Source organism: Miniopterus natalensis, chromosome 14, assembly GCF_054644295.1.
Source record: "Miniopterus natalensis isolate mMinNat1 chromosome 14, mMinNat1.hap1, whole genome shotgun sequence".
NCBI classification, from domain to species: Eukaryota; Metazoa; Chordata; class Mammalia; order Chiroptera; family Miniopteridae; genus Miniopterus; species Miniopterus natalensis.
The window spans coordinates 20,938,760-20,961,076 of NC_142094.1; the positions used below are offsets into that span (position 1 = coordinate 20,938,760).

General features: G+C 38.0%; 1 protein-coding gene and 1 pseudogene across 5 annotated transcripts in view; one reads left to right on the top strand and one right to left on the bottom strand.

The window, feature by feature from the left end:
• The window catches only part of ASCC1 (activating signal cointegrator 1 complex subunit 1), a 75,204-nt gene that overhangs the window by 28,092 nt on the left and 24,795 nt on the right, over window positions 1-22,317 (top strand). For all 5 annotated transcript variants that reach the window (XM_087824358.1, XM_087824355.1, XM_087824356.1 and 2 more), the window contains 3 exons: window positions 5,887-6,006; window positions 14,028-14,152; window positions 21,859-21,944. In XM_087824358.1, coding sequence (XP_087680484.1) covers window positions 5,887-6,006; window positions 14,028-14,152; window positions 21,859-21,944 — 331 coding nt within the window. The remainder of the gene's footprint in view (window positions 1-5,886; window positions 6,007-14,027; window positions 14,153-21,858; window positions 21,945-22,317) is intronic.
• Window positions 16,533-17,738, bottom strand: LOC107545827 (small ribosomal subunit protein mS35-like; annotated as a pseudogene).

Here is a 22,317-nt window from a genome sequence, read left to right on the forward strand (position 1 = left end):
ACAGAAAGGAATACTTCTTTGTCTTGTCTGCTCAGTAATGAGCAAAACCGTTTTCTCTTAGTCTTACTTGGGACTCAGAATAATTTGGTGTTTGTAGTTAGATACTTACAATTTTCCTTGCATGAAAGAAAACTGTATGGTTTACCTTACAAAGCAGAGCGATTTTACCTGGTTTAAGAATGAGTTTTGATACTTTACCTTTTTGCTAAACAAAACTGAAAGCAGCTGCATTTTCTTGGCTGCCATTGGAATAATCCTAAAAAATTTTTTTTAAGATAGATAAAATATTTGTTTAGAGAGGTATTTGGGTTTTTGTTTTTTTCCCTCCTTATGAAAAATCATTTCACCGTGTGAGGACACAGCGAGAAACAGCCACCTGCAGTCCAGAGAGAGAGTTCTCACCAGAAATCAAATAGGCAGAACCTTTATCTTGACTTCCTAGCCTCCAGATCTGTGAGAATAAATATCTGTTGTTTCAGCTACCAAGTCTCTGGTATTTTGATGACAGACTGAGCAGATTAAGATGCAGCAGCAGTGTTTTCCTCACTAACCAATTTTTTGCTTTTTGCCTATTATTCCTGACTGTCTAGCCCTGAATCTGATTTTCTCAGAATCCTGGAGATTCCATAAGATACCAAACATTCATTAAATAAACTTCCTTTTTAAGTGAAAAAAAGAAGAAGAAAATAATCAGGTCACAGGTTTTTAATCAGAGGGTTTATTCTGAGCTATGTGAGGATTTAGCTGAGTTCCTCTCTTTTATGTCTCTTGCTGTCTTTTGTGACTAAAGGCCAAATCTAAGCCCTCAAAGCTTATTGGGGTTGGTGTGCATAGGCAATGCAGGGCAGCCTTGATAGTTCCTAAGAATTTTTGACATGACAGGATGAAAACAGTAATTGTAGTTTTTCAAATTCAGCAAAGCTTTTGAAATAGGACAAAGTTACCCTGCCAAAAATCTGCAATGCAGGCAAAAATTTTCTGAACATGCTCTTTTCAAGAAGCTGGAAAGATTTGAAAACAGCAAGTAAAACAAGCCCCCCAACCCTCTTCTCCCACCTTCTCCTCTGCCACATACACGTGTTTAAAAAGTATACAATGCAAAATTAATTTATTTCTGAGAAGGAGGACAAGAATCAGAATTGGTTGTTTGGACTGGTTAGGAGTGCTTTGTTCTCCTGGAAAGAAGAAATATCTCTTTTGCCTGGCCGGCGTGGCTCAGCGGTTGAGCATCGACCTAGGATCCAGACGATCGGGGTTCGATTCCCGGTCAGGGCACATGCCTGGGTTGCGGGCTAGGCAGCCGATCAATGGCTCTCTCATCATTGATGTTTCTATCTCTCTCCCCCTTCCTTTCCTCTCTCTGAAATCAATAAAGATATGTTTTAAAAAAAGGTACTTATATTACAGCTCTGGTGAGTAAAATATATCATTTGACCTTTTTTCCCTTTATTCTTTTTGATGTTAGCCTTTATACTCGAGTAAACAATGGCATTTTTAACCTGAACCTTTTATGATGTAAAGATCTCAAATTAAAATATAAAAAATGAAAACATTGAAAATGAATAGATCAGTGTATAATTTGCTGTAGTTTAATTTGATGGCTTTTAAAATTAAAGTATTAAATGTGTCTATATTGGAATTTAATTAAAACTGTGGTACTATATCGGTGTTTTAAAGAAATGGATGCTTGAATATTTGTTTTAAATTTGGGGGTAGTTTTTTAGTTTAAGGATGTTACCCAACAAGAAACAGAACTTTGATTTCAATTCTTAGGCTAAAGGCTCATGTAGCTCTATAGAATTATTCACAGTGTCTAGGAAATGCTGAAGCTCTGAATGTGTCCCTTGTGACTTTTCTTTGTGAGATATAGAGCACAAACAGTGCAATGGCTCTGAATATATAGTCCGACAAATAGGCAGCACTTCTGTAGCTGCAGCATCACTCTGTTGGTTCCTAAGTGTTCCCAGTAGGCCTGAGGTTAAACCAAATAAGTTAGAAAGGGACAAGAGGGAGGAGAGAAGAGGAGGAAGAATACCCGTGGGCAAATGTTAGTTCCTAATTATTGCCTCAGATGTCACCGAATTGAAAAATACGCTCACTGGTGTTCCAGGTGGAATAGTTTGGTCACCAAGACAAAGAGCATTTATCAGGCAAACCATTGGATTTCTCTCCTGCTCTTTAATCTCCCTCTTGATAAATCCTAGGGATAGGTTAATAGACTTTCTGTTTCTATTCATAAGGCAGGCTGTGGATCCTGTTTCATTTTTTTTGTTCTTGGTATCCCATCGAATTCCAAGGATTTGAGGTAGTTTATAGCAAGGACATAAATGACTAACATACAAAAGAAATGTTAAAGTCAGAGAGCTCAGAAACCATAAAGGTGGAATGGGGAGAAAATTCTACCTGAAAACCAAGGTAAGATGATTGGACTTGAGCATTAACATTTAGTACTGTTTTCGAGCACCAGTATACTTGAACTAAATTCCAGAAAGACACAGCAGTTTTTACAGTTCTTATCTGATGAAAAGGAGCATAACAACTTTTTAGGAGAGAAACTCTCTGGTTCTCAATTCAAGAAAAATGGTTGTATAAGCAGTGTCTTTAACAGTTTTGCAGAAGATGCAAGAACATTGTTCACATTGCTTTTTCTTGTATTGACCTCTAGAAGTTGAGAATATAACATTCAATATTAACCCAGTCAAAACATATTAGTGGGAAACTAAACTAATGGTATGGTGCTTTCTGGTGATCCAACTGTGCAGGATTAAGCTGAAAAACGTAGAGGAATGTATTGTTAGTATTAAACTATCTTTTAAAATAAGTTTTGTTGACTGTACTTTGATAGGATTGAATGGCAGTCTTTCATACTGAATTCCTTGGCTGTTACTTGGAATGGAGATACACTGTATTGGTGATTGAAGCTATAGGCCTCAGATAATAGTTCAAAGCTCAGCTTTTGTTTTTGGAATATCCCACTTATTAGAGATAGTTATAGGATACTTATGATCAGGGCTGTAATTTTTCTCTTTCAAATATCTACCATAGTTCAGTTATTTAGTTTCTTACTGAGAAAAATTCTGGTCTTGTGCATCAATATGGCCTTGAAGTTTTTTTTAAAATCTTTATTGTTGAAAGTATTACAGGTGTCCCATTTTCCCCCCCCAATTGACCCCCTCCACCTCGCTCCCACCCCCTCCCCAGGCCTTCACCCCGTCATTGTCTGTGTCCATGGGTTATGCATATATGCATATAACTTCTTTGGTTAATCTCTTCCCACCCTAAACCCCCTTCCGTCTTCCCTTTGAAATATGATCGTCTGTTACATTCGTCAGTGTCTCTGGATCTATTGAGTTCATCAGATTCTTTTGTTCTTTAGCTTCTTGTTAAAGAAGACCCTTCAACATTTCCTGTAGTGCTGGTTTGGTGGTGATGAACTCCTTTAGCTTTTCCTTGTCTGAGAAGCTCTGTATCTGACCTTCAGTTCTAAATGATAGCTTTGCTGGGTAGAGTAGTCTTGGTTGTAGTTCCATGTTTTTCATCACTTTGAATATTTCTTGCCACTCCCTTCTTGGCCTTGAAGTTTTAAGGGAATCTTCAACATTAGGATTCCTAGGCTACAAAAAGTCCTTTATGGCTTTAGTTCAATATCAAGAGAACTTTTTGTTTTGCCATTTTGGAATTGTCTTTTGGTGGGTCCTAGCACCCATTTTATTCAGTAACAATATAACATGTATCCACGTTCTTCTCAAAATTGTCCAGAGCAGCTTCTCCCTTTATAGCAGAACATCCAGTCAGTGTTTACCAGAGATGTATAGAGTGCCCATTTCATATAAGGCCCTGTGCCAGGTGCTGGGGATATAGGAGAGGACAAGATGGATAGAGTCCCTGGCCTTGTGGGGCTTGGGGGAGGCTGTGTGTGATGAACTGGTTTTTAGTTGGGTTTCAGCCTGGCACAGCAAAGCCTTTTCTGGTTGAAGTGTAAGTCTATTTAAGGAGTCTGGGAAGAAAGCAGGATGGTGGACTTTCCTTAACATAAAAGTAATAAGTGTTTGTTTTAGAAAAGCCAAAAATTCAGATAAACAAAAACACCACTTGTAATCTTACCACCTAAAGATAATCACCATGAACACTTTGGAGTATATTCTGCTACGCTTTTCCTATGCATATATGTATTTTTTCTTTGAGGTTTAATTTACTTAGAATAAAATGCACAGATCTTAAGTGTAGCTGATGAGTTAAGACAGCTGCGTACGCCCATGTGGCCACCCCCGAATCAAGATGTGGAGCATCGCCCCCGCCTCGTGAAGTTCCTTCGTGCTGCGTCTTTTCCAGTAGAGTCACTTACTCAAGGAGTAATTGCAGTTCCCATTTCTGTTACCATAGATGAATCTTGCTTGTTCTTTAATGTCACATATATTGAATTATTTGGTATATAAACTTTTCGTGTTTGGCTTCTTTTGCATATTTAAAAAAATTTTAACTTTTTAATAGATAATTTACATGGTTCAGAAATTTAAAGGTACAAAGGGTATGCATTGAAGAGTTTTCTTCCCACTGCTCTCCAACCAAGCACCTGGCTATCCTTTCTAAAGACAACAGATGTTAGCAGTTTCTCTGTATTCTTCCAGAGATTTTATGCATGTACAAGAAAATACATATGTATATATATTTTTCTTACCTCTATCTTTTGCATAAATAGTAGTATAGCATGCACAGTGTTGTGTACTTTTTTAAACTTAAAAAGTTAGCCCGGCTGGTGTTGCGCGGTGGTTGAGTGTTGACTTAGGAACCAAGAGGTCACAGTTTGATTCCTGGTCAGGGCGCATGCCTGGGTTGCGGGCTCTATCCCCACTAGGGGGCGTGCAGGAGGCAGCTGATCGATGATGTTTCTCTTTCACCTATGTTTCTATCTCCCTCCCCCTCTCCCCTCTCTCTAAAAAATCAATAAAAACATAATTAAAAAAAACACACCTCAAAAAAGATAGTGATTACCTAAAAAGCTTCCTTAGGCATGAATGGCTTATTTATTGCTCATAGTATTTCGATTTATTTAATCAGTCCTATGTTATTGGACATTTAGCCTGTTGACAGTCTTTTGCTACTACAAACAATGCATCAGTCAAAATCCTATTATTACTGCATTATATCAGGAGGCACATATTGTTTGGTGGTTTCCTTTGTGTGTGTGTGAAAAGCTTGATCAGTGGCAGCCTGATCCACTGTTTAGAGGGATTTCTGTATTTTCTCCAGCCTTTTGCCTAAGTTTTAGCAACCATTGGTGATCTTGCTTAGATACATTATTTTATCAGGAGTTGCAAAATGATCATACGCTAATTCCATCATTACTTCTTCATTTATCAGTTGGAATACTGCAAAGAACTGTCCTTTATCAGCTATCGTTGCAAATGTAGCTGAACTCATAATTATTTCCTTAGGGTTAGTTCCTATAAATTGAATTGTCTAGGCAAAGGGTTTCTCTTCTTGAAGGCTTTTTATAAATATTGTCAAATTGCTCATAAAGATTTGATATTAGCCTACACCTCCCATCATTGTTATATGAGTGAAGTACTGTTTGCAACTTGTAGAAATAATGATGCAAAACCTCAGAGATGGGCAACATAGTAAATGTCTTTGTCAATCAGAACTGTCATTGCTTGGTGTTTTCTTAGAGAATGCTGGTGCCACTTCAGAAATGCTAGTGTTTTTAGTTTGTATTCATTAAACAGGTATTAATTTTGAAATTAGAAGGTTGGTTATATAATACTGTTAGTAAAAAAACCCCAACAACTTCCCTTTTGTAGTTTGACTATGTATATTAGCCATGTTTCAAAATATAATAGCCCTCTTAGCTTAAATTATAAACATCTAATGGCTTTTCCTTTGCAGCGACATTGCTGGGGGCAAACCCCTGGAAGTAGAGATGGAAGGGATAGAATACATGAATGATGATCCTGGCATGGTGGATGTTCTTTATGCCAAAGTTCATATGAAAGATGGCTCCAACAGGTAAGTTTCTGGAACACGTCTTTGTTTCAACCAAGGGGTAGCTAAAAGCATCTCTGGAAGTTCATCTAGTTTTGCTTCCTTTTCTTTGCGATCTTATTATTGCAAAGAGTGTGTAAATTCTTTCATTTTTTTAAAAATAGTAAGCTGATATCTTGCAAGAGGAATTTGTTGTCAGAAAAAGTATTTTAGTTTGATAATTATTTAGTTACTTGGATGGTGTATATTGACCGTAGCAGTCTAGCTTTTATGGAACTCTGTGCTTCCTTCATGTTTTCGAGGATAACAGGAGACAGGACGGATGGCATTTTAGGATGTTGGTTACAAAAGTGAAATAATGCAGACCTAGCGACTACCCAGACAAAATGGTCATGATAACTGTATAAACTTTAGGAGCTTATTAGGGTTGAATTAATCGATACAAAATGCTTTAGAACAGTACTTGGCACATACTAACTCATCAAAACCTACCTAAAAAAAAATGTTTGCTATTATTTTAAAAAATCCTCACCCATGAACATTCTTTCCATTGATTTTTTAGAGGGAGTGGAAGAAGGAGGGGGAGGGAGAGAGAGAGAAACATCGATATAAGAGAGACATATTGATTAGTTGCCTCTTGCATGCACCCCACTGGGGCTGGGGATTGAGCCTGCAATCAAGGTACATGCCCTTGGCCGGAATCGAACCTGGGACCCTTCATTCCTCAGGGACCACTCTCTAACCACTGAGCCAAACCGGCTAGGGCAGCAAGCATTTTTTTGCGGTCCAAAAGAATAGCTGTTTGGGAAGCACTGATTCAGGCAGTAACCTGAATAGTGTTCCTGATAAGGAAGGCAAGGGAAAGGGTAATCACATCAATTACATCAGTAGAAGGAAGGCATTTCTATAGGTGCAGATAAGCTAACATTGTGATCCTAATTCTAAAGAATTTAATTGGTAGTACAGTATTCATAATATATGCTTTCTTGTTATCTTTGCAAATAGTTGTTTGGTCTACAGTGTTGCTGCTTTAGGCTCACTCCAAAGGTTATTTTGCAGTTTTAACATTCCAAAGATTTGAGGAGTAAGACACGCAAGGCAGTGCCTCTGGGAGGGCAGCAGCTCTGACTCCGTTTAAAGTGGCTCCATTTATATATTTTTTTTTACAAATTGGAAGAAAAATAAGAGCTATAGAGGCTAGATGTCTTTTGAAGACAGTGCGCAGACATAATTTGTACCCACATTAATGGAAGGCCAAGGGCTCAGAAGGTTGAAAGCACCCTTTACTTTCCCACAGGCCCAGCCCTTACAAATTTTGAACACTTTCTGTGGTCAAGGCCTTGTTAAGTTGGAAGGTTTTGTGAAATGTCCACTGAATCCAGTAGTGTGATCAGCGAAGAACATTTTTGAATAATTCCCACCTCTTACTGCTCTATTTTCTCTTTTCTATTGCACCTTCCTCCTCCACAGGAGACATGTTTGTGTCACTTCAAAAAGATTTATAAATTCCCCTCCCCAAATCTATAGCGTCTGAGGGACTTGTACACCTCTTATTTAATTCCATATTAAAACTATTTGAATGCCTTCTTTGTACAAAGTGTTTTGCAAGGCCATGCAAACTGATACAGAATTAAGTAAGACACGACTCTGTTTTTAAGGAACATTTCCATCTTTCCTGTTTCTCTATGTGAAGAGACACAGCTCAGTATAAGAGGCATGAAGGAGAGACCATGTTGTAATAAAAATACAAACACAGCTTTCTTTGTGTGATTTCATATATTTTGAATCTAAAATTCACTTAAAATGAATGTGTCTGTGAAGTGCCTGACCTTTACAAGGAGGGAGCCACTGAGATCAGATTTTTTCCCTCTGGAAACAGCTAAGACAGTGTAGCTGCACTTCTGATGCATCCATGGGTTTGTTAAAGCATGACTGGGTAAGGAATTTGTGTTCAACCTTTTACTCATTACTTAGTAGTCAGCTATTGCTGAGACTTAAGTGTTGACCACACTGGCTATTCTGTTCTGTCTGTCACTCTCTCAAGACTCCACCCTTGCCCCTCTCAGAAGAATGGCTTTCTCACATTTTATGGAGCGCATGAAACCAGTTCATCAACCTCTTCACTTTTTCCTTCACAATCCACCTATTTTCATCATACCCATCCCACTCAGTTTCACTTTCTTTATGAAGAATGCCATACATTATCTCTGATGAGGCTAATCCCTTTACTTGGTCTCCTTCCTGATAAGAAGGAATGGCCCCATTCCTTCTCATCTCCTCAGAGACTTAGCACCATGAGTTATTTTACCCTACAGGGCATTTCTAGTCCCCTTTTCCCTCAGGTTTTTTGATTGCCCTGTATGTGAGGTGCAGTAGACCCTAGGGCTCTGTCTTAAGCAGGTGGCAGATGTGGGTAAATAGGGTCCGCTGGGATGAGGGCTATGATTGAAGTTCTAGGAGTGGGTTGGTGGGCAGCAAAACTGTGTCCTGTGGGCACAGTTTGTAAAGGAAGGCTTCAGAGAGGTTTCTTGGTTGAATAAGGAGTTTGCAGGCTGAGGGAGTAGCATTTTAGGAGAAGGGGATAAATAGCAAGTACCGCTCTAGAAGCACTGTATGCATGTAGAGGAAGTTGGGTTTGCATTTGTTCATTTGTTTATTTAACAGACATTCATCGAATTCCCACTTTGTGCCGGGCACTGTGCTAGGCTGTGAATATAGAATAGTGGATAAAGCCCGGCACAGCCATTGTCCCCGTGTAGTTTACAGACCAATGGAGAAAACAGATGTTAACAAATAACACATAAGTATGTAACTGCAAAGTGTGAGTGAGATGAGGCAGGGGAAATGGTGCTCGGCCAGAGAGAGATAGTATCATGCCTGCATGTGGGCAGGGCAGGAAAAGCCTCTCTAACAAATTGATATTGAATTGAGGTCTAAAGGAGTTTATGGGCAAAGGAGGTGGGAAGGCTTTCTTCACCTTTTGTTCTAGGGAAAAGGAAATGCAGAGCAAAAGCCCGGAGGCAAGAAAAAGCCTGGCAGATTCCAGGCATGGATGAAGCCTAATGACGTGAGAGAGGTAGAATGACGTGAGATGGCCATGTGAAAAAATTAGAGGGGTGTGGGTTGAGGCAGTAACAATAGGTAAGAGAAAAAGATTAAATACAAGTAAAATAAATAAAAAGAAATCCGTATCAGGATAAATCATAATGGAACTGCAGAACACCAAAGACAAAGAAAAAAATCCTAAAAGAAGTTACCTAAAAGGATTGACAATTATAAGAACAGTGGGCTTCTCAGTATCAACAGCAGAAGCCAAAGACAGCAGAATATTTTCTAGAGAAAATAATGGTCAACCTGGAATTGCATATTCAGAAAAAAAAATTAAAAACAAATGTGAAATAACGACTTCTTTAGATGAACAAAAACTCAGAGAATTTATCACCATGAAATATGCGCAGTAAAGGAACTTCTAAAGGCTATAGTTAGGAAAAGGAATCAGAAAGTTTGAGATGCAAGAAGGGATAGCAGGAGATGGAGAAAGGAACAGTGAATACATAAAATGGCAAACATTGTCCATATAATTGGGAGCTTTTTAAAATGACAGAATTAACATTGTTCACCTAATGTAAACATCAGCCAACAGCATGCATGTCAGGACTAAGCGGAATTCTGGAGTTGAAGTACTTCAGAGACCTTTTTTATTATTTGAGAGAGGGTTGTTAGATATTATTTAAGTTTGTTAAGCTAAATGTACATAGTAAAATTTCAAAAGGAAGTCTGAAAATAGTGGGAATAAATTCCAAAGAAACAGAAAAAGGGACAAATACAAACTCACCTCCAATAAGGGTAAGTAATGTAGAAAGGAAGTGGAATTGAGTGGAAATTAAAAAGAAGATGGCAGGAAGAAGTCCACACATATAATACTTATATGTTAATGAAGTAAACTCACCATTTAGGAGAGGTATTGTAAGATTAGATATAAACAAAGTTCAGTTATATGCTCTTTACAAGAGAGACATCCACAGCATGAAGTTGTGAAGTTCAGAACAGCCTCCCCACAATGTGCTACTTTGGCATGTGGATTATTTTGAGCTGAAGGCAATGGAGACCCTGCAGGCTCATGAGAAACTTTTACCTATTTCTTAAAGAATTTAAATTAGGGGCCTTGCCCATGGTAAGAGTTATCACCAGAAATAACTTTCTATGACCTGTCTGTGGCAGGGCAAACTTCTAATTACTGAACATCTGCTCTTATTGTCCTGCAAACGACCTTTCTCCCCTCTGAAGCCCCAGGGTGCCTTATCTCATCCTTAGTTCCAAATGTTTTATATATAAAATTTTCCCCTTCTGTCTTTGAACCTCTTGTATGTGGTGGTCAATTTTATTATTTTCTCTTATTAATCAGTCTCATGTAGATCTAATTATAAGACCAGTGAAAAGAACCTTGAAGGGTAAAGGAAAGTTTTTTTCTCCCCGCACAGTTGAAATAATAGAAAGGAAAAAGATATACTAGGCAGATACCAAAAGAAAGTTAGCATAACAGAATGACTATCAAACATGAGAGGCTTAAAGGGAAAATACATTATTAGCAATAGAGAGGACTATTACATAATGATAAAAGGTTCAGTTTGCCAGGAAGATGTAATAATTCTAAACTTGTATGAAGCAAACAGAACAGCTTCAAAGTAGATTAAACCAAATCTGTATAATTAATATTTTATTGAGAAATTGAGAAACCCAACATTATAGGAGGAGATTGCAACATATCTTCCAATTATTGGAAGATCAAGCAGCTACTAAATTAGTAAAGATACAGAAGATTTGAACAATTAACAAGTTTAATGTAATAGCCATCTCTGGAATTATATACTCAGCATTAAAGAATTCATGTTCTTCTCAGGCTCATGAAACAGTTGAAGCAAATTGATTACATAGTAGATCATAAAGTGAGACTTAATAAATTTCAGTGAGTTGGTATCTTACAAATCACATTTTCTGATCAGAAATAAAACAAGGTTATCTACAATTATCAAGTTATTAGAAATAATAAGAGAGTTTAGCAAAGTGATTGACTGTAAAATTAGTATAGTAAAATCAATTGCTTTTCTGTACACCCATAACAAACACAAAACATCATTTTAAAAAGATACCATCCATTTATAGTAGCAACAAAGACCATAAGGTACTTAGGAATAAATATAACAAAGTATGTGCAAGACCTTTTTGCAGAAAATTACAAATAAATTGAGAGGCACTCATGTTCAGTGATAGACTTAGTTTCATAAAGATGTCAGTTCTCACCTGGCTGGGTGTAGCTCAGCGGTTGAGCATCAACCTAGGATCCAGGAGATCACGGTTCGAATCCCAGTCAGGGCACATGCCCTGGTTGCGAGCTCGATCCCCGGTCGGGTGTGTGCAGGAGGCAGCCGATCAATGACTCTCTCATCAAGGGACCACTTCTGAAACTCCTAACTACGGCACACCTTATAGGCAGGGGCAGCATTTCCGAGGTCAGAATCACTGCTCACGGATACTGGGGCAGGGGGTGTTAGGGTAGTTATAAAGACTTCATGGGAAAATAGGATTTGAATTGGGACCTGACCTGGAAGGATGCTATGATTGCATAGGTGGAGGGAGGGAGGGAGGAAGTGGCTGTTGTGGCTCGGAACAAGAGGCACAGAAGCTGCAGTTGTCAAGTTGCTAAGTGGAGAAAACCTGATGAGAAAATGTGCATATTGAAGTACTGGGGTCGTGAGGCTGCTCCAGTAGATGCTGGGGCAGGCAGCAGGGAGTCACTGGAATCTCTAGAGCAGAGAGCATCCTGAGGCACTGGTATATTGTAATGTTCTGTTTCATGCCAAGCTGTACTGGAGTCCGAGGCGAAGGAACTCGGCAATACCACATCTTCATTCACAATTTTGGTATTCTGTTCACTGTAGATTTTTTTGGCATTAATTTTGATTTTTAAAAATATTGCCCGGCTGAGCGTGGCTCAGCGGTTGAGCGTCGACCTAGGATCCAGGCGATCGGGGTTGGATTCCCAGTCAGGGAACATGCCTGGGTTGCGGGCTCGATCAATGACTCTCTCATCATTGATGTTTCTCTCTCTCCCTCTCCTTTCCTCTCTCTGAAATCAATAAAGATAGGTTAAAAAAAAAAAAGTAACATGAAAAAAATATAAAAACATGTTAGGTTACTGCATATTTAGATATCTTAAATTTTGTGCCCTAGTCCCAGTCCTGTGTTCTATTTCTGAAGTTTGGTGGAGGCGACATGGGCATTTATTTTATTATTATAGTATTCTTTGGTTAACGGACAGTAGTTCATAAAAACAATTAAGATAAAGAAATTATAATTTTAAGATTAATTTGGAACTTTGGAACCTGAAAACCATAAAAGGGAAAAGAATCGTTTGGGCTCCTAAGTCAGTATCTAGGGGAAAATGAGTCCCGCAGTGAATGCAGTGCAAGCAGAAAAGTGGTTTTGCCCACAGCTAAGTGAGTGAATGATAGCCGGGGGATAGGGGCACCAGAGGCTGTTGTTCACTTTGAGATAGGCCTCGAGCAGCTCAGCTGCTGCAGCAAGAATGATTGCCAGAGGCAGACGCCCACAAATGGACCATACAAGGTGGACTTGACCTACATTTCACTTAAATCCATCCAGCCCTGCTTAAGGAGAAGCTGCTCACTTCTTACCACAGGGCCATGGCCCAAGAAGCAGTGGAAGATTCATGAACTCTATACATGTCTCAGGGCTACTAGAATCCAAGCAAAGAGGTCATGTTTGACACTAGTACATCTAAAATGTAAAAATCTAAAAAATGTAAAATCTGTTATTTATTAGCACGTTAGTGACTAATAAAAGATTATTTTGAGCCAGGGAAGTCAATTAGCATGCAGCACAAGTCTCAAAAAAGGCAAAGGGAAAGGTTGAAAAGTCCAGGCTCCTCCCTGCGCTCATCCCCTGCACTGCTCTGTCATTTGATGTGACCTCCCAGTCAGTGCCAATGTTTAGTGAGAGCTTATTTGAGCTCGGGATGGACATTTTGGCACAGTATATGAAAGCCACAGGCTGAATTTTATCATCAGATGAGTGGGTGGTCACAGAAGATGGCTACTTCCTGAGGCCTAGGACCAAGATGTGCTGCACCACATACTTGCTGGGATAATGACTCTTCTTGTTGGAACTACTGGCAAAGTTCTTCAGAATTGAAGAAGAGATAAAGAGTTTTCCAGACAAAAAAAAAAAAAAAAAAGCCAAAGAAATTCTCATCACTAGACTGGTCTTACAAGAAATGTTAAAGGGAATTCTCCAAGCTGTTGAGCAAAACACCTGAACAGAATGAAAACTTACTGTGCAAGAATTGCTTCTGGTGGAAGTATTAGAATGAGTGGCCACCACTGAGGTAGAGCTCATCCAGTGCAGAACCTGTAGTGCTTAGAGCCACCTGAAGTGAGTCCATAAGGGGAATCAGTCATGCAAATTACAGCCTGTGGATTTTCTTATATGTAGTTGTCTTTATTGGTACTGTACTTCCACCTTGTTGAAGCCCTGGTATTGTGTCAGTGCTATTGGGGTCTTCACATGCATGCTCCTTCCCAATGAGCAAATGTCTTAGAGTTGTACCAGACCCCTCTTGATCAGCCTCACTAGTTTTTGGTTTTGTGACTGGATGAACCAATAAAGCACTTCCTTTTAGGCAACTCTGTTGAGCCTGGCTTCTTGAGCTCAGTTCCCAAAATGATAAACTTCTATCTTTCTTCAAGACCATGTTTGAACCTCCTGTGAAAACTTCCCCCTCTCCATGTACAGTTGATCATTCCCTTAACATTCACCGTCATGCTTTGCAGTTGTTTGTTTCCATGTTTGTCATCTCCACAAGCCTGCGAGCTTCATGATAGTAGGAACTGCAGCCTTTTATTCTTCCTCTTATGCAGGGCCTTGTCCAGTGATTGGCCCAGAGCAGGTGCTTCATAAATGTTGAATGAGTAATCGGGTTCAGGGGTTTACTAACATTTCTATACTTCTTTCCTCGATTTTGCCAGGCTGCAGGAATTAGTTGATCGAGTGCTGGAACGTTTTCAGGCATCTGGGCTAATAATGAAAGAGTGGACTAGTGTGAAACTCCATGCTACCGTCATGAATACTCTACTCAGGAAAGACCCCAATGGTAAGTCTTCCATAGAACTGTAGCACAGTTTGTCATTAGTAAGGGCGAATAATATCACCTCTGGAGTTTAAATAGAATGGGCTGTCAAGTAATTTCTAATATATCTTTGTTTTTTATTTGATAAAGCTAACAAATGAGCACAGTGGAAATGTGCAGGGACATATCTAGCACGAGATTGTCGCATTCCAAATCTTTTATTTCTGTCATACATAGGGTTGTCAGATTTAGCAAATAGAAATACAGGATGCCCAGGTAAAGTTTAAGTAAAGAATGAATAATTATTTTAGTATAGGTATATCCCATGCAATACTTGCTGCTCATTTTGAAAGAAGAAAGAAAGATTAGTTAGTAAATGTTAGACCAGTGGTTCTCAACTAGGGGCAGTTTTGTCCCCCAGAGGATATTTGGGATTGTCTGGAGACATTTTTGGTTGTTATAGTTAGGGGAGTAGGGGTGGGTTTCTGCTGGCATCTAGTGGGTAGAGGCCAGGGATGCTGCGTAACCCTCTACAACACACGGTAAAGACCGCCAACAAAGAATTACTCAGTCCAAAATGTCAACAGCACCAAGGTTGAGAAACCTTGGGGTAGAGAAATAATTTTTTTCCCTAGTGGAATCTGAGCCTTCATATAAAAATGGCTTGTTTTGCCTCGCCAGGCGTGGCTTAGCGGTTGAACATCAACCTGGGATCCAGGAGATAGTGGTTCGATTCCCAGTCAGGGCACATGCCCGGATTGCGGGCTCGATCCCCAGTCTAGGGGTGTGCAGGAGATAGCCGATCAGTGACTCTCTCATCATTGATGTTTCTATTTCTCTCTCCCTCTCTCTCTGAAATCAATAAAGATATATTAAAAAACCCCCAAAACCCTTGTTTTAACTCAACATTCAAAAAGGGCCTTCTTTTCTTTCCACCCTTACTCCCCAAGAGAAAGCTTCTCTAACACATTTAAATATACTGTTTAAATATACCAGCACCAAAATGCCAGACTTTTTAACTCAATAATTCCTTTGTTTTTATTTTAAATTACTCACTTGTGGACCACTTTGGAAGTGGTAAGAAATTACTTTACAGATATACTTAAAAATACTGAATTGACAGCTAAATTGAATGGTATGTTTCTTAGGGCAGTTCTCATTTTGTTATTTACTCCATTTAAACTCCAGGTCCTTATTTATACCTCATCTCTTTCTTGAGCTGTGGAAGCTGTAACTGGGGAATTGAGACATGAATACCAGTTAATCTCCATTTCCACCTCTTTGTGAGCGTGGGTTTGGAGGAGTGAGCCCCAGAAAATAGAAAGTAAGATACTAAATAGAATTGAATCAATATAAAGAGACCCCAAAATAGAGGGATGGAGCCAACTTTTTGGGCTCCCAAGGACCTATTTCTAATCAGAATTGTCATCTGCAAAAATGCATTGAGTAGGTAGCAGTTAAGAAAACAAAGCACTGAACTGTAGTTGTGGGACTGGGTTCTGGGCCTAGCTTCCCAAATAACAGAAATTACAATGTAAAAACATCAAATAAGCCCTAGCCGGTGCTCAGTGGTTAGAGCATCGGCCTGCTGACTAAAGGGTCCCGGGTTCAATTCCGCCCAAGGGCACATACCTCAGTTGCAGGCTCCATCTCCGGCCCCAGTGGTCAGGGTGAGTATGGGAGGCAGTCAATCAATGTGTCTCTCGCACATCGATGTTTCTCTCTCCCACTCTCTCTGAAAAGCAATGGAAAAAATATCCTCAGGTGAGGATTATAAAAATAAATAAATAAATAAATAAATAAGTGCATCAAATAAGTGCTAATGTGTAGGGAAACAAACACAGCAAGTGGCAAAATAACTATATATGTTATATATATTTAATATATATTTACATTCTAAAGCTGTAATGGTAGTAATAACATTGAAACATTTTAGAACCAGAGAAAACCACAGAGATTTAATTAGTCTAATTGCCCAGAGTATAAATAAGAAAATTTGTCAATAATCATTGCCATTGTACATTAATATGAAAAGAGTAATTTTAACTCTGAAGTAAGACAATGTTTTTTTAATATTTCAACTTTATATCAAATTAGATAATTATATATGGATCATAAAATTCATAAATTAAACGTATTTTTCTATGTAATTCACACCAAATTTAATAGTCTCTTCACTGATTCTTTGTACTGGGAAAGGATATTTTTTCGTTTTTTTTGAGAAAGGGTATTTTCATTGTCCACCTCATTTTTAAGACAAACAACAGACTTTTTGTAATCTTCAGCTTCTTTAGCACCAAGTTGCTTTTCTTTATTTACTTCCAGGTTTTTCTCTGTGGTTTTAATTTGGAGAAGTGTTTCCAGCATTTTTTTCTGAGGAGCTATTTGTCTATATATATACTTACTAGTCTGCTTCAGTATTATTTTTCTCCCTTTCCTCAGTTTTCAAGACTCGTGGTATAAAACTATTAGCAGATACATTGCATGATCATAATTCTGTCTCTTTAAAGGGCACCTGTTTTGATGGTAACCACATTAGTGGTCTTGCAGTATTACTCTCCTACAAGTTTAATGTTTCTTCTTTGCATGATCATCCAAATTCAAACTGGAAAGTTTAACCCTTTGGGTTACTACTCCTGCTTTGGAATTTTGAATAGATGGTCCTGATGAAACATAGTCAGCTGTGTCAATTTCAGTTGGAAAATGCTTCTGGTATTTCTCATTACTGTCTAGTGCTGCTAGCCACTTAACACAGCAGTCTTTAAGAGCTTCACAGTGCTTTTTAAAAAAATATGTTATTATTGATTTGAGAGAGAGAAGATGGGAGGGGGATAGAGAAATAGAAACACTGATATGAGAGAGAAACAGTGATCACTGATCGCCTTCCTCCTGTATGTCCCCTACTAGGGATCGAGCCTGCAGCCCAGGCATGTCCCCTGACTGGGAATCAATCCAGTGACCTCTTGATTCATGGGTTGACAATCACTGAGCCAGCAGCTGGGCCACAGTGCTTTTTATTTAATTTATTTTAATATATGTATTTTTTATTGATTTCAGAGACAGGAAGGGAGAGGGGGAGAGAGATAGAAACATCAGTGATGAGAGAGAGTCATTGATCAGCTGCCTCCTGCATACCTCCTGCTGGAGATTGAGCCTGCAACCTGGGCATGTGCCCTGCCTGACCAGGAATTGAACCTCGATCTCTTGGATCATAGGTCGATGCTCAACCGCTGAGCCACTCCAGCCAGGCCACAGTGCTTTTTAATTGCTGCAGGAGTCAAATGTAGAAAATTGGGGATCTTTAAAAGTTCTAGATTTCCCTCCTTTGCCATGGGCACCCCGTTTTTACTGGATAACCCCTTTGAATAAGAAGAGGTATTGCAGAGGGTTTAAATGATACTGCAACAGGGTAAACACTAGGCCAGTCCTGGTCTACAGCCATTTTACCTGTCCTAGGAGGTAGTGGCCTTTCAGATTTGGATGTTCTTTTTGTTGTACATGGACTTGGTTTCCAGGTGGGAGTGGCCGGAGACATGGTGGTGGAGAAGGCACATAGGGTCCTGGCTCCTGGCTGCAGGGCCAGCCATGCGGGGAGCCAGGTGAACTCCATGGCTGGGAAGACAGCAAGCCAGGGAGGACAAGCCCAATATTTAGGTTTTATTTCCTTTGTTAGGACCCTGACCTTGGCTTTATTTATTTATGTTTTTAATTATATATATATTTTTAATCCTCACCTGAGGATATGTTTATTGTTTATTGATTTGAGAGAGAGAGAGAAAAAAAATTTTGTGAGAAAGAAACACTGATTGATTGTCTCCCATACACGCCCCGACTGGGGATGGAACCCGCAACCTAGGTATGTGCCCTGATTGGAATCAAACCTGCAACCTTTTTGGTGAATGGGATGATGCTCCAACCAACTGAGTCACCCTGCTTGGTTTTAGAAGATAAAGGTTTAAAGAAGATTGCATCAGGACTCAACCCATAGATTATTTGTAGATTTGTAGTTTACGACAGTTTGATTATCCCTTTTTGTCAAAGTACATCCTTTTAATTCTCTCAGATATATACCAAAGATCCAACTAGAAGTCATTTAATATTAACCCCATTTGGTTAGAGCCATTGTAGGACTAAGAGATACTGTATGTAGCTACCCAATTTTTAGTTATGTTGTTTTATGATGCTAGGTTGTATTTTATTTAAGACTTTTCTAAATAAATCACTATTTTACCTATGGGAGCACTGAGATAAAAAAAAGGTCCAAATGGCTCAGTCAAGCCTGTAGACTTTTGTTTGGGTCGTTAACAGGATCCAAAGCTCTATACTTGTTATTGTTCTGAGGGATTACATTTCTTTCAGTTGGACAGTAGTATTGCAAAAGAATATTGGGATTCTAGGAAAAAAATTCTGGAATATTTAATATTTACATATTATAATGTAGCTTGCACACTGGGACCATTTAAAGGAATTTATATTTATTTTGTTCTGGAAAGTCCATTTTAATTTTTGGAAACAAATCTCTGAGGTGTGCATTTTAACATTATGATGTAAAGACATAGTTTCAGAACTCTAGAATACACTCCAAATTTATTGGTTTAGAAGATATATTGTATCTAATACCATCCATTCGAACTTTCTGTGATGATAGCAAAGTTCTGTATCTGTTATGTCCAACATGGTAGCTACTATCCACGTGTGGTTATTGAGCACTTGAAGGTGGCTAGTGAGACTGAGAAAGTGAACTTTTTGTGTGTGTTTCCATATCACATTAAAAAAATGATTTGAGAGAGAGAGAGAGAGAGACAGACATCAATGTGAGAAAACTTCAATCGGTTGTCTCCTACATGCACCTGAGCGGGAATTGAACCCGATACCTGGGTATGTCGTGTATGTGTCCTAACTGGGAATCGAGCCTGCCACTTTTTGGTGCATGGGACGATGCTGAACCAACCAAGCCATGCTGGCCAGGACTGAGAAAGTGAACTTTTAATTTTATTTAATTTAAATTTATAAAGGCAGGCTGTTTTAAGAATGATAAACTTTCAGTAGACTCAGGATGCATTTTGAGACACTTTGTTTTTCCAGCTGAAGATCAGAGTTGCTTTTGAGATTCAGACCTTTAATATAAAGTATGTTGATGGTTTTTATTTTTTCTTTCTAGAATGGACTTCAGTGCAACAGGAAATTAAACTGAAATCATTAAATTGTTTCACTTAACATGTTAGAGAACATTTTATCCAGTCTGCCTAAAGTTAGTGAATACTATAATAATAAATTCTTAATACTAAAACAAGCAAACAAGCTATACCATCCCCCACTTTAATCTCTTTTTTGTTTATCTTTTTATATTTAATAAACTTTTTATTTTACAATAATTTTAGATTCACAGAAAAGTTGTGTAGATAGTACAGACCGTTCTTGTGTAACCCACATTTAGTTTTTTGTATTGTTAACATCTTACATTATCAAGGTACATTTGTCACAGCCAGTGGACCAATATTGATACATTGTTATTAAGTAAAGTCCACATTTTGTTTGTATTGCCTTAGTTTTTACCTATTGTTCTTTTTCTCTTACAGGTTCCTATCCAGGTCCCACATTACATTTATTTTTATTTTATTTATTTTATTTTTTAATTTATCTTTATTGTTGAAAGTGTTACAGATGTCCCCTTATATTCCTTATTCACCCCCTCTACCCTACACTTACCTAACTTTTTGACATAAGAGTTGAATTATATAGGAATCTGTATCTTCTAAATTGTGTGCATCCAGATTTATATTCAGTTAGCATTAGAGCTTCATATAAGAAAATGTTCTGTGTTCACAGTTTAGTGACCATTTCCTACTTACAAATATTTTAAATACAACAGCTTTGAGATATAACTCACATACTACATAATTCGCCCATTTAAAGTATATAATTCAGTGACTTTTAGTACACTGATAGTTATGTAACCATTACCACAATCAATTTTCGAACATTTCATCACCCCAAAAAGAAACCCCATACGTTTTGGCGGTGACTCCAATTTCCCCCAACCCTCCAGTAGTAGCTACCATCAGTCTACTTTCTGTTCTATAAATTTGCTTTTTCTGGATATTGGGTATAATATGTGATCTTCTGTGACTGGCTTCTTTCACTTAGCATAATGTTTTAAAGGTTCATTTATGTTATAACACGTATCATACTTCATTCTTTTTTATTGCTCAATAATATTCCATTGTATAGATGTACCACACTTTACTTATCCATTCGTCAGTTGATGAACATTTATGTTGTTTCCTGTTTTTGGCTGTTATGAATAATGCTGCTATGAACATTCACATACAAGATTTTGTGTGGGCATATGTTTTCATTTCTTTGGGGTCTGTACTTAAGAGTGAAATTACTGGGTCATATGAAAACTCTTATGTTTAACTCAAGAGCTGCTAGACTGTTTTCCAAAGTAGCTGCACCTTTTTACATTCCCACTGGCAGTATGTGAGGGTTTTAATTTACCTACATCTTTATGATCTTTTTTATTATTGCCATTCTCGTTGTGGTTTCGGTTATCATTTCCCTAAAGGCTAACACCACTTACAGATTTTGAAACTATCATTAAACATTTCAACTTCAGCTATGATTATTGCTTTTTATAGATATTTATTTAATATGATTTACTTTAAAATTCCACATCTCCTCCTAACAGGAAACCTATTTTTAAGTTGTAAAATATCGATGGAATTGGGACCTTTGATTAAGAGAATACATCTCATTAGAGAAATGGTTCTATAAGTTACCCATGTAGAATTCCAGTGGGCTAGCTAAAATATATTATGTTCATGAGGTTAGCACTCTATCTATTTTATCAACTCTGACTTGGCAGTCCCCATACCTATATACAGTAAAAGACCATACTCAAAAGTGGAAATGCAAATATTTTCTAAAGTATTGGTGGGCAGGAAAGGATTGATATTTTGGAAAATATCTTCAGAGTTAAATAATTCTTGAGGATGCTTTGATTTTCCCATACCCTGGATTCTTCTCTGTTTTGAATTTTTACTTGAAAGGGACACAGACTAAGGTGTTTTATGTTTTCTTTGCCGTTATCCCTTTCCTTTGATATTCTTTTTTTGCTATACTTTAAGGACATCTTTTGGGATAAGCAAGCTAAATTAAATCAAGGAGTTAGAGTGCAGCTTTGATGAGGCTAAGGTCATAGATTTGTTGCATTTCTGTGTAGAATATCTGTTGGGATACCTTTGATTGCAACTAAAAGGGTCTTCGTCATTTAGGGGATGCCCTAAAATCATCTTAAAGCGTGGTTGCCAGCACTTTTGACTAGTTAATGTGTGAACTTTTGTGTATTTTTATATATTTAAAAATACATTCAGCTTTTATAAAAGGAACCTTTGGAGATCACCTAGTCTTATCCTGTAACTTTGTAAATGAGGAACTGAGGTCCATAGAGGAGACATATTTGACTAAGAATATAGCTGGTTACATAGCTAAGGTACAATGACTACTTGGACAATGTTGAATGAATAAATATATGTAGAATGTGTTGATGGCAGAGCTGAGACTAGAGACTGGGTCTCTTGACTAATACTGTGATTTTTTCCTCCATATTATGCCACTTTCCAGATAGTACATGGAGATTTTGCTAGGTGTACCTATAGAAACCGAAGAGAAAACAAACATAAATAGTCCAGGCTTCTCTTCTGACATTATCTTTGTAATACTTACAGCTGAAGGCAGGTATAATAGCTACACGGCGGACGGCAAATATATCTTCAAGGAAAGAGAATCCTTCGATGGCAGAAACATTTTAAAGGTCAGTATTAAACAGTGAAATGGAAATCCATTGGCGTGTGTCCTAAATAAGCAAGGAAAACAAGTCATTCTCCTTTAAGAGTAAAGGATATTTTTCTCATGCTTCCCATGAGGCTCATTGACTGAAAGGGCTGTTAAAAAATTTTTTTTAATGTCCTAAAAGAAAAAAATCTTTTGGACTCTGTTAAGGCTGTGGTATCTCTAGAGTATTTGAAATTGATGATTTAAGAAACAAGAATTCAACTAGTTGGATCCATAGGAATAAGTTGATTTTTAACCTGGTGAGTTTTACTCTGTATTTTATCTCTGGAGGTCTGGGTTTTCATTTTTTTAAGTGAAAAAAGAATTGTCTTGTTCTAGTAGATTTTCTCTTC